General features: G+C 29.9%; 1 protein-coding gene across 1 annotated transcript in view; it reads right to left on the bottom strand.

The window, feature by feature from the left end:
• The window catches only part of LOC107455850 (transmembrane protein 114), a 64,925-nt gene that overhangs the window by 2,869 nt on the left and 48,659 nt on the right, over window positions 1-13,397 (bottom strand). The window contains exons 3-4 of the mRNA XM_043050922.2: window positions 2,362-2,499; window positions 605-702 (exon numbers count right to left, since the gene is read on the bottom strand). Of these exons, the coding sequence (XP_042906856.1) occupies window positions 605-702; window positions 2,362-2,499 (236 nt within the window). The remainder of the gene's footprint in view (window positions 1-604; window positions 703-2,361; window positions 2,500-13,397) is intronic.

The raw sequence follows: 13,397 nt of genomic DNA, 5'->3' as shown, positions 1-13,397 counted from the left end.
TATTCATTTTGAAGAAATTTTTAGAGCTTATTGAAGCATGACTGTTGTCTAAAAGATGTAGTAGATCTTTATGATTTTTTCATATATTATTTACAATAATATATAGTGTACTGAAATACATAATTAGTTCTAGGTTTCTGAAATTATACTTGAAATACTAGGAAAGGTATGCATTGTCTCACCCCCCCCCCCTATTTTTCTCGCATACATCAGTAATATCTACTGTATTTCTAAACCAGTCTGCACAACTTAAACCATACTGTGAACCATATCATGCCAATTACGTTTGTGATAAAGCAAAAAAAGAAAGAAAGCTATAAATGTTAGTAGCCAGAATTTCATGAAAGCAGCTACATTTTGAGATAACAAAATGCATGGTATAAAAAAAGCATACTAAAGAACAAACTAAGTGCTGGTGGGACGTATGTTGTGCAGTTTTGCTCGTCCTTAAAGAAGAGTTTAAAAACTAAGGTTGCAAGAGCAATGTAAAAATATATCTTTTAAAACCCTGATTGCAATAGTAATCTAAAAAGAAATCTTTAAAAACCTTGATTGCTATAGTAATGTAAAAAGAAGTCTTTAAAAACCATGATTGTGTTCTTACATCTGGCCAGTTATAATAGGACATCTCATCTGTGAGTTTCTGGTAATCGTAGTAATGAACTCCATGCCATAATCCCATTGCTCCAGCATCAACGAGAGCTGAAACAAATACATAAAAATGTTATAACTCCTGAAGAAAATCATGGCGTTTTGAAACAAGTTTTCTGTATACTGAGTTTTAAGAAGAAGAAAATAACTTTTTTTTTTACTTATATTTGTCAATTTGTTTTAACTTGTTAAAAAAATTTATTGCTGTTAATATAAATGGAAGGAAGAATAAAAGTTCGATAAAAATTATGAAATTTAAAGTTTAAAAAGGATTCTTTTACAGGAATTCAATTTTAGAAAACTTTCTAAAAAAGTATATAAAAATTAGTATTATTTTTTAATTAAAGTAGGAGTAATTATTAAAACCTAACAGAGTTAACGACTATATAAGTCTATACAATATAAGTATTTTAAAAAAAACGCTCTTTTACCAGAAATGTTTAAAAAATTGAAAAAGTAAACTTTTATTGGAGGAACACTATAAGAAAAATAACATTTGAAAATTTTAATATTTATTATTACCTTAAGATTTTTGATTAGCTTGTAAGTAATGTAACTCTTGTAAGTAACATAATTGAGTATGGCTTTTTTTTATTACCTTATTTCAATACAACTACACTTGTATTGCTTTTCTATGGAATTTCTTAAAAAAAAAGTGTTTCCCTTGGTATTTACTTAAGTATTTATTTATTTTATTAAATTAAATAAACTTGCATCATCGCTTCTTTTTCCACTTTATTGAATTATGGAAAAGAAAAGAGTGCAAAAATTACTTATAAAAAAAAGCAAATACCAAAAAAAGTAATCATCTCAAACATAATTATTTTATAACATAAGTGCCATGAAAATTCGGGCATTTAGTTTCAGGAGCTTTCACATCTTCTCTTTGAAAGCAATTTTGATCATCCTACTATTTGGCTCAATGGATCTTGAAGCTTGTTATTCGTCTGGAAGTAGTCTTAACAACAAACAAATAAGAGACCTTATCTTGTATAGTCATTGTAAACATCCGTTCATCTTCCGCTCAACAATTTTTATAGCCGCCGTTGAACAGCCGACTCAATTTTTGGGTCTGCGATTACTAATGTTCAACTCCATAGCCTTGTCATTTTGAACCCAATTCAGAAGGCAAGGGAACTCCTGGATCATATTGGGGAGAAATTTGCCTTCGTGGAGAACTTTTTGATGGAACTAACCAGCTATTGCGGTCGTGAAGAGAAAATCCGCGAAAACTTCTACGGTTAGCGTGACGTCAAGGGGACTCTAACCCATGATGCTTCTACCATTGAGGATATTTTACGTCAGCACTGTGGTTGGTGAGGGCCGGGCGCGAAATTCGTATCAACCAGCCATCGATTGGATTCGAACTCGGTTCACCTCATTGGAAGGCGAACGCTCTATTCCCTGAGCCACCACGGTTCTCCGCTCAGCAATTTATAATAAACCTGAAGACACTCGAGAACTTAAATATTTTCAAGATGAAGGGGATAGTTTCTGATTGGTCTTGAATAAATATAAAGGACAAAACTTCTGGTCCAGACCAAATTGGAGTTTTAAGGCTCACGGTTAGAGAGATTTGGTGGTAAAAAGATTTTATTTTTTAAGTGTCAGAATGTTTATGGCATTTTGTATCGAAAAGAAACAAGGTTGTTTGATAAAATAAAAAAAATTCCTTGTGTTTTTCATCAAATAAATATATTGAAATAATACCTGCAAGCATTTGAAGCAATCCAGTGGCCAATATATTTCCTTTGGATCGTTTCCAGCAACCGGCCACTCCAGTGAAGAAGGAAATGAAGATGAAGAAAAAGCCAACTATGTACATGCCAATCACAGACCGTGCCATATCTAAAACGAAAAAAAAAAAAGATGGAAATACGAATTACTTCAGTTTCAAAAACTAACTAGGCTAATGCTACTTGTTCTCAAAATCCATAAAATGCATTCCAGAATCATATCAATACTTTATACTCTATATTTTCTACTTTTAGCAGAAATTTAATTACCGTCGTTTAACAGCCGAATAAATTTAGGGTTTGCGACCCTAAATTGGGGCGGTTACGTTGTTGGGATGGTTGTACGGTACTGTTACGACTACTAATGGGTTTACGACTACTCCGTAGCATTGTAATTTTGAACCCAATCCAGAACACAAGGGAACTCCTGAATTAAGTTTAGTGAGAAATGTGCTTTCGTGAAGATGTCCTTCACGAAGGCAAATGGAACTAATTCGTATTTGCTTTACATGGAGAAGAAAATCACGAAGACCTCTCACAGTAAGCCTGACGGCAAAATCCCGTGATCCTTCTATCAATGAGGATATTTTACGTCAGCACTGTGGTCGGTGAGAGCCAGAAGCAGAATTCGTATCGATCAGCCATCGCTGGGATTCGAACCCGGTTCACCTCATTGGAAGGCGAACGTTTTTTACACGTAATTCAGCCCAAAGTCATCGCAAAGATGGGGCATTCGTCTATGTCCCCACATTCTTAGGACTCGAAGTGACCTCACGCTGGTGGTGTGAGAAAAAAGATAATCTATTTTTAATATTTATAGAAATTTCTATTCTCATTAAATTTATTTTTGATGTTATTTTTTGTTCTTTTTACTAATTAAATTTTTTTAGATGATTACTCAATGATCCATAAACGCTGAATTCTTCACTTCTAGTCCCGTTAAAGGCGTTCTTAGGAATAAAAACTTATTCATGAATTTGTCTTAGATGCCTTCCAGGAAAATGAATATTTAAAAAACTCAGATGCAATGGTTCCTAGACTAGATAGTTTTTTTTTTTTTGGGGGGGGGGTGGAGGCGAAATGTATTTATTGTTGTTGAAACTACACTCTTAACTACAAAATGTTTGAAAAGTGTTCTCAGATAGATGTATAGATATCCATTTACTCCTTGTAGGGCAGTGGGAAGTATGCTTTCCACCAGATTCATTAAAATTCATGAAAAGCTGTTAACTCAAATGTGACTAACAATAAAGTTTAGCGTTGGGCCAAGAAAGGACGCTGGTACTGGGGAGCTATTTTCGTTCATTTAATTATTTCGCCTCTAGTTTTCTTTGTAGTTATAAATAAAGAATTTATAAATTCCTTTGCTTATGACATTCAAGTTTATGGCTAATTTTTTATAGAAAATTTAAAATTTTGAAAAATTCCCACCCACTGTCCTGCCAAAAAAATAAGGTTTTAAAAATAAATTTAGATTTATTTACTTAAACTTTATATAAATCAATCTCAATCCCAAAAATACTTTAAATTTTTTTAATTAATATTGTTTATTTATAAAAGCATATTACAAAGACAACCATAGACAAATCGAAAGAGTCGTTACAAAATATCAATGAACAAATAAAATAAAGTTAGTCTATAGTTTAGTCCATACTATCTAACTTATGTCTAACCTCACTATTACTAGAAAAAAAAAATAATTCTATAAACGGTTAGAAGAAATATACTTTTTTTTATTTTAAGTTAATGAATATCCACTGCTCAACTAGATTTAATAATGAATGTGCTCTGAATAGTCAAGCACGAAGAATAATTTCTATGAACATCATGCACGACACCACGTAAGAAAAGAACAAAAACATTCGGAATAGTCGATGAAGTCACCTGTGNAGCTGTTAACGTAAATGTGACTAACAATGAAGTTGGGGCCAAGAAAGGACGCAGGTACTGGGGAGCTATGTTCGCTTGTGTTATACTTTCGTTCATTTAATTATTTCTCCAAATGTTTTTTTTTTTTTTGTAGTTATGGATAAAGCATTTATAAATTCAATTGCTTATGACATTCAAGTTTATGGCTAATTTTTTATAGAAAATATAAAATTTTGAAAAATTCCCACCCACTGTCTCGCCGAAAAAATAAGTTTTAAAATATAAATTTAGATTTATTTATTTAAACTTTATATAAATCAATCTCAATCCCAAAAATACTTTAACTTTGTATAATTAATATCATTTATTTATAAAAGCATATTACAAAGACAACCATAGACAAATAGAAGGAGTCGTACCAAAATATCAATGAACAAATAAAATAAAGTTAGTCTATAGTTTAGTCCATACTATCTAATTTATGTCTAACCTCAGAATATTTTAACATTATTACTAGAAAAAAAAATTTATTCTATAAACGGTTAGAAGAAATATACTCTTTTTTATTTTAAGTTAATGAATATCCACTGCTCAACTAGATTTAATAATGAATGTGCTCTGAATAGTCAAGCACGAAGAATAATTTCTATGAACATCATGCACGACACCACGTAAGAAAAGAACAAAAACATTCGGAATAGTCGATGAAGTCACCTGTGAAATCGATGCCTCAGGCGATATTTGATTCTGAAAAAGGCATCCCTTGACATTTTCATTCTTGAAGAGCAAGGACGACCACCTCGGTGTCATTGCACGGCTTTTATAGCGCATTCTTTCCGCGAACGAAATTCGAATTTAAGAAAAAAAGTTTATCATTCTGTTGATGCTGCTTACCCTCTTATTTGGTATTACGTAACGAATCAGCTTTTTTTTAAAAAAATAAGAACATCGTTTACGGAGGGATTCAGTTCAGCCGTTGCTTGCTTGTACTCGTTCTTTAAATCAAATTTTCCAACCAAATTTCTTTTCTTCTTTTTTTTTTAATTTGCTTTGAAATCAATAATTTTTGAAAATAGTTTGAGAAAAATAAATTCTTGAAATATATGCGTACACATAGAGCTGGCAAAAGAAAAACAAACGCTATGAATTACTCTTCCATTGAAATTTCCCATGCCAAAATACAAGTTTGAACTATTCAAAACATAGACACAATTGAGCAAAGTAATTATTGCTCACTATAAATCATTTATTTTACATAAAAAAAATTATGAAAAAAATAAATGCAAGAATTTTAAAACATTTAAGACACTACATTATTTCAAAACTCGACAAAAAAGATTATAAAGGAGGAAAATTATGTATTACAGACTTGATACAAAGGTTAAAATCATCAAAAATATGTATCGCTGACTAGAGAGGTTAAAATTATTTATTGTTGACATGATAGAGGTTAAGATCAAAATTATGTATTGCTGACGGAAGAGGTTAAAATCATCTAAAATATGTATTTTATTTCATTTTATAACCGTCGTGGAATAGCCGACCCAATTTTGGGTTTACGACTATTAATGAAAATCTGCGTAGCCTTGTAATTTTGAACCAATCCAGAAGACAAGGAAACTCTGGATCAGTACCCCCAGAGGTATGATTTGTTATGGAAACATGGAGGACTTTGAGACTCGACATATTCAACGTGCATCAGTCACCATTTACTACTCGGGGAGGCTTCGGTCTGCGGGGATCCAACCCACGACCTCTTGGACATGTGCCCTACCAACCAGGCTATCCAGGCCCCTCTAAAATATGTATTGCTGATATGAGAGAGAGGTTAAAAATCATCACAGTATGTATTGGTGACGTCATAGAGAGAGATTAAATCACCAAAATATGAATCACTGACATGAGAGAGAGGACTAAAATCATAAAAATATGTAGGGCAAAATTAATGGTAACGACTTAATAAAACGCCAACTGATCGCCACTTTTTTCATCGAAAATGCAGCCCATGCGTATTTTATTATTATTTTTTTAATAAATATAAATTTACGAGTATTTTATAATTTTCTGAAAAATTTTTTTTTATTCCATGCTTGTTTATGACAATTTTTTTTATTTTCGAAATGAACTTAGTGATGTTTAATATATTCTTAAAAACGCTTCAAAAAAAAATAATACCCTACATAATCAAGACCCGCGCTAAGGACTTCTAATTATTAGCTAATTAATTAGCCAAATATCAAAAGTATTCAATTCTCAGCCAAAGGCCAAAAATGTAACAATTTTTTATGATTGATTTTTTTCCTTCAAATTGATTTTGATTGAATTGATTTTTCAATTTGATTGATTTTTTTCCTTCAAAGAAACTTCAAATCAAAATATAAATTCAATATAAATTGAATTATTTCATAAAATGCAAATTCAAATCAAGGGTCAATCGCAGTTGGGGAGGAGTAATTGCGCAATGAATAAGAATAGGTTGCGGTTAATTTCTGATTACTTCTAAGACTAGGGCAGTAATATAAGGATAAACCTGAAACAACATTATGTTGTTGTCGAGTTATTGTCACAAGAAAGTATATCTTCTTTAAAAATAATTGGATAATATGCATCTTGCTACCACTTAATCTGTTTTATTGACACAAACGGCAGGAAAAATTTCCTCACGTGATATCGCGTGATTCGGCAATGAACTTGGTTATCTGTATTTTACGGTAGTTTGTCTCATGTTTAAAGTTAAGCTAGTTAGATTTAAAGTTTAAGCTAGATAAATTTAGTAGGAATATCACGACCTGTGACGTAGGCTATGGTATGCCCAATTCTAATTGGTTAAGTGACATATCTAACGGAAATTACGGCAATCGAATAAAAAATACAGGATTTGTTCAAAAAAATTCCTTTGGGCATTTTTATTTCCAGGATTAAAGGGAATATATATTTTTCTTTTCTGTAAGAAAAATCATTAGCCATAACAAAATTTTTCTCGTCGAATTCACGACTTTATCACATTTAGCGAGATGGCGAATGCTTAGCGGGGGCACTCCAAATTAATATCAACAGTTTTTTTATTTTTAATTGTTTAAAATTTTCAATTTCTGATAAAGCAGTCGCTTAGCAAAATTTCTTAATTTTTCCCTACATATTGCTGACAAGAGAAAGTGCGGTCAAAGTCATAAAAATATAATATGTTTATGTAACATTCGTAAGATCTGCTCTTTCAAACATCACAACGACAGACGATGGATAAAAAAAAAAATTTCTATAAATCAAAACAACTGACTAATTTCACTAAGAATAAGGAAGGGGAAAAGAACGAAGGTTTAAAAAGAAAAAGATACACTGAACGCTTGAATTGATTTTCGAAAACACTTCACTAAACGCAATAGTAAGAAACCTTTTTCGGGGGTGATTGACTTCTTTGCATTAATCATTTGGTAAATACCTACAATCTTAATACGAATTCGTTATTACTGAAGTCATCCTTGGGAAAACGATTTTAATCTTTCCCCTCAGAAATCGTTTTCGCACCCTATTTTAAAACGGATGTGAGTTTTAAAGCTTAAATCGTTTTCAAAATAGAAATTGAACGAATGCTTTTTGTTTTAGTTTGCTGTATTGTGAATTTAAGCGTTCTAATTTGTTACGCTAATGTATTGTTCTCGTTACTTCAATTGGGTCTCGCAAAATAAATGAATTAAAGTCATTGATTAAGTTTAGCCTCCTTTTTATTCTTTCAGTTAAGAAAAATATAACTATAAAGCATTAAAAGGGGGGGTCGAGTAATTGAAAAAACAAGTCATTTAAGAACGCTGTTTTTTTACATCGGTATATCCAATTTCCAACTATCCAACTGGAATTACTTATAATAACATGATTCCTTGATAATGTGTCATCTTAAAAGAATAACATTTTTACTCTGAGGAAAACTATTTTTAATATTTTTATGCATTTGGTGCAATCCGCGGCCTTCAGAAACTGGTGCTAAGTTTTTATAAGTCATTTGACAATAAAATAGTCTAGAAAACAATCTATTGATATACTGCTGAAAAATCTTACGCTGTATTTAAAATTAATTAGCAATGATAAAAATTATAAGAATATTAATTCTTATAATTTTCTATCAATTATAAGAATTAATATTCTTATTAATTATAAGAATTCAATTATAAGAATTAATATATGATTAGAAGTATTCTTTCAAATTTCAACAAGACATTTATTATTGGAACAAATCAGAATATAAATTTATTGCTGAACATTGATTACGAATACCCACACATGTGATTTATGACGTCAGCGCCAGCTGATAGTTTGCAAGCAAAATGACGAGTTCAAGTTGAACTAAGTTTCTCCACGTAAGTTAATAATAATTAAATTGTAAATTATCAAACATTAATTATAAAAAAATGTTTAATGCTTAGGGGTAAAATTTCAAAATTATGGAAAAAAATCACAAAAAGTTAAAGTTAGTGAATGTATCTTAATATAAAACAATTAAATTATTTAATTTTTAATGTAATTAGAATACACATAAAAATATTACTAAATAGATATAAAATTAAATACCCATAATACTATGAGACTTCATTCTACTACTACGATGTCATAAATTTCGCTATACGCACCAAGGTACACATACGTGTACCTACATGTTCTTGACTGTATTCTTTTTAAATATTAAGTAAATATAAATTTAAAAGCTTCATACAGATCACGGAACTACTAAGTCAAAAGAAAAAAAATTTTTAGAATAACTAAATTGTATAATATTTAAAATTACTTACGCTTTCGAGCACGTGGATTTAACGTTTTTCGAAAATCACTTCTGTTTAACTAGAATTGTACTTAAATAAATTACATGTTCTGCATCTATTGGAATCCCCTAAAAGCTTAAACGCTCACGAACGTTTCAGTGAAGGTAAAACTATTAATTTTATTATAGCGTGTTTTTAAAAAGCGAAGGTATGTGGACTGTGGTAATGAAAAAAGGTTAAAGAGATTTGTGCACACGGAGAGTTTGTTTTGCTCCTTTTTTCCAAATTCAAGATTTTTTCTTTATATTAATAATTTTTTTACTGTTATCAATTTTTTCAACGGTTTCTGTTTTTTGACCTTTTTTTAATAGTTTAATCATACAAAGACTCAGTAACTTTCAAAGGTAACAAATTAATTTTGTGACGAGCTATAATTTAATTTACTATCATAAAATTCACACAAGTAATATTCTGCTCACATATTTATCTGGGCCAGCGCTAAGCATTCGCCACCTCGGCAAATTCGATAAAATCGTAAATTGGCGAATAAAATTGTGTTTTAGCGAATACATTTTTCCACTGAAAAGAAAAAATATATATTTAACTCGATCTTCAAAATTACGTCCAAATGAATTTTTTTTTTTTTTTTTTTTTTTTTTTTTTTTTTGAGCAAATCAGTATTTTTAAGTCTGTTATATTAATTTTCTCTAGATAGACCGCATAACCGATTTGAGTTAGGTCCAAATAATATAAGTCTGAAACAAACTACTTCAAAATAGTTTTCTTAGGGAAAAAAAAATTTAATCATAAGAAATTGCTAAGATTTGCATCTGGCGAAGACTTTTGAAAATTGGCGAATATTTCTGAGAATTGGCGAATACTTTTGATATTTGGCCAATTTACTGACTAATAATTTGAAATCATTAGCGCGGGCCCTGAATTATAAATGTTTTTCTAAATAATTTTCAAGAGAACAAAGTCTTCTATTCTTTTAAGCGGTAGAACTTAACTTTTAAGTAACCGGAGACGGATTTTGTTGAAAGAGAAGTATAAATTTCTATTATTCTTAAGTAAACAAAGGCCTAGAAAGCAAAAGTAATATAGTGATGTAAAAGTAATATAATGATGAGGTAATATAATGATGAAAAGTAATATAAAAGTAATATAATACTTTGGATAGGTAAATTAATATTATTTATGCCTAATTTCCTTTTTTATTTTCAGGTAAAAAAAAAAAATTTTAGCTTAGGAACACTAATTTGAATGGGGCTGCTTATTGCGTTAAATACGAATAACAAAAATATTCTTTAAAAACCTCAAAACAGGCCAACATATCGTCAAAATTCTGAAAATGTAATTGCATAGTCTCGTCCGAAGAAATCCCGTCTTCTATATCTCTAATAGGGCAGCGACCTTGCCTTTTACATATTTTTATGAAAATTAGCATTGTTTAAAAACATTAACTGCATTGTTTCGCATTTCTCCCTCCGTCTACGCCCCTGTGACTGACTATTGAGCTCATTTATGGCTTTATTAAAAATGGTATGTGATAAATTGCGCATAGAATGAGGAAGGGAATTAAACACTATTGTTACTTTCTAGAATAATGCCGGAAGTGTAGCATCTAAGTTCACTTTTATATTTTCTCTTATCATTATTTGAGTTAATACACAAATTTTAGCTCCAAGCAGAATAAAAGTTTTGTCTTCAGGTATGGCAACAACAGATTAAATGGTCATATAGTTAAATGCACGATGAGTGTACTCTTCCTTTCCCAATCATAAATCTCTCGGAAAAAAAGTATTTTGTTTGATCCAAGGACGTTTAAACCTATCCCGAGGGCCTTATGTCGAGTGCCGATTCATGTGTAACACAATGCTATACCGCAAAATAAAAATAAAAAATTATCAATGCCAAATAGCACGGAAGAGAATCGTAACTGTAACCCGTTGGAGGGCGAAGAGATGTAGCTTGTCTATTAGGGCTCAAATTATTGTTCCGCTTTGTTGATCTCAGCTGGAACAGAGCCTTCATCTCTAAAGGAATTTAGGATTTGTTTTAGGGAACAGATTGGAATGTCTCCTAAAAAACAAAACAAAGTATATAAATTTTTCTGTTTCTTTTATCTCCGCAGTCTTTATGGAGTTTTTTTTTTTTTTCCCCTTCCTCGTGTCCATGACCAAAATATTTTTTTCTTCTTTTAAACGAGTTCCAATCTGTACAACGATATTCTGTGTATTAGTGTATGTTTATATCGTGCATTAAAATATATTATTTTTTTCCGAAAAGAAATAAAGAAATTCCTCAAAAAAAGTTTTACAAAATTCTTCGTAAACGCCGCCGCCATTTCGAGAAATTTTCACCTTGAGCGGTGTTTCTTAAAAATAGATAAAATAAAATCTTTCAATAATTGTTCGACTTCGAAGAATCTGAATTCAATCCGATTTTTTTAGGTACTTAAAAAATTTATTTTGCAATCAGTTAAAAAATTTTAAATATAATTACAATTAAAATAAATTCTAACAACACATTCGACAGTAATACTGCATTAAAAATTGTTTTACTGTAATACAAAATGAATGCAAATGCAAGATTCAAAATTATTGAAAATTGAATAGTAATATATAGATTAACTGAAAAAACAGGCTGAAATAAACAAATCGTAAGAAACGAAAAAGGAAAACTTAAAATTACAAATTAAATTGTGAGGTACAAAATTTATTATTGTAATATTACAATAATATTGTAATATTACAATTATTGTAATATTATAATAATAAATTTCAATAATACAAAATATCGAACAACTTGACGTATCAATTTAATGAAAAAAGGAAAAATAATCACACTATAAGAGAAGAAAATTTGAATTTAACTTATAATAGTTTTTGTATATTGTATAGAAAAATCCTTTCAAAATTGATATTAAAAGAGTCAGAAATATATGATGTTGAAGATCTAGGCATTGGTAGAATTTTCATCACTATCCTGTTTTAACTATAAAAAAATCTGAATGAAATTTTCTGCCTTGAACTTTATTTCTTATTTGTAGTCTTTTGAATCCAAAAAAATGTGATAAGATTTTTTATAAATTCGCATTTCAAAAATGGTATAATTCATTACAAAATAAATATCAATGAAATTTTGAATGAAAGGGACAGTGTGAGAGTTTAGTTGATTTAGCGGTGTTTTTGCAGCAACAGTGGGACGATAGATGCCACAGAACATTTTAAGGGACTTTTATGTCTCAATGCATGTCCGTATCGCACTCTGCATTTGCACTAACAGTGGTCTAAAACCTTCATTAGTATGTATTTTTTCCTGCATTAAATGGTCATTTTGATATGATTTTTTAATCACTTACTTATATCAATGTTGTTCTTGCTTATGTAAAATTTCGTTCCATTTTGACAACTCTTTCTAGATGCGCTAATTTTTATAGCAATGAGTGTATTTACAAAAAGTATGAAAATCAATTAAAAAAACTTATATAATCGTAATAATACAAAATTATATATTAATTGTAATAATACAAAATAGGAATGAATAGATTCCTAATGATTTGTAAATTTCTACATCTGATCTTTAAATAAAACATTAGATTTAAATGAACGATTTTTAAGAAGAAAAAAACCAGTTAATTTAAATCAATGAATCCTGTTAGAAAATACTGGTGACTTTTCCAAGTATATATTTCTATAAATGGCAGATTTCAAATCAAAAAGTTTGATAAGTTTTGAAAAAAATTGAAAAATTATTTAGGGATTTTTGGCCGTTCGGATTTTTTTTTCTAAAAAAAAAATCATTCGATTTAAAAGAATGATTTTTAAGAAAAAAAAATTTGTGATTTAAATCAATGAACCCTGTTAGAAAATACAGGTGACTTTTCCAAGTACATAAAAATACCTCTAGCAAAACAGGAAGTTGAAAATTATATTCCATACATATCAACTCGAAAATATTTTTCCCTTAGTAATAAAAAAAAAACTTCGACTTTTACTTCCCACAAAGCAAAACAATGGAGAAAGTAAACTTCAAAAGAAAACGCTACAGGATAATATAGGATGGGACATTTTGCAATGCTAACAATGGAAATCTGTCAAAGAGAATACGAGTTAAAAGGGACTTAAATTGACCAAAAAGGGTCATTTCGTGTGGAAGATCATGTGAGAGTGAAAGTTTTATTTGAACAGGAAAGCAGTATAACAACAGTCTCAGCAGAACAAAACGAATATTTTCAAAATTTGTGAGCTAAGAAAAAACTCATTTCATAAACAAATAATATATCATTTACTTATTTTTTGAGAGGATTGAAGTAGGCTGAGTGATCGTAAAATAAAGATTTATGAAAGCAGCAAAGTTTATAGTTCTGGATTTTAAATGAAAGTAT

Source organism: Parasteatoda tepidariorum, chromosome 7, assembly GCF_043381705.1.
Source record: "Parasteatoda tepidariorum isolate YZ-2023 chromosome 7, CAS_Ptep_4.0, whole genome shotgun sequence".
Lineage (NCBI taxonomy): Eukaryota > Metazoa > Arthropoda > Arachnida > Araneae > Theridiidae > Parasteatoda > Parasteatoda tepidariorum.
The sequence above is the reverse complement of the archived record's forward strand: the minus strand, read 5'-3'. Positions and strand labels throughout refer to the sequence as shown.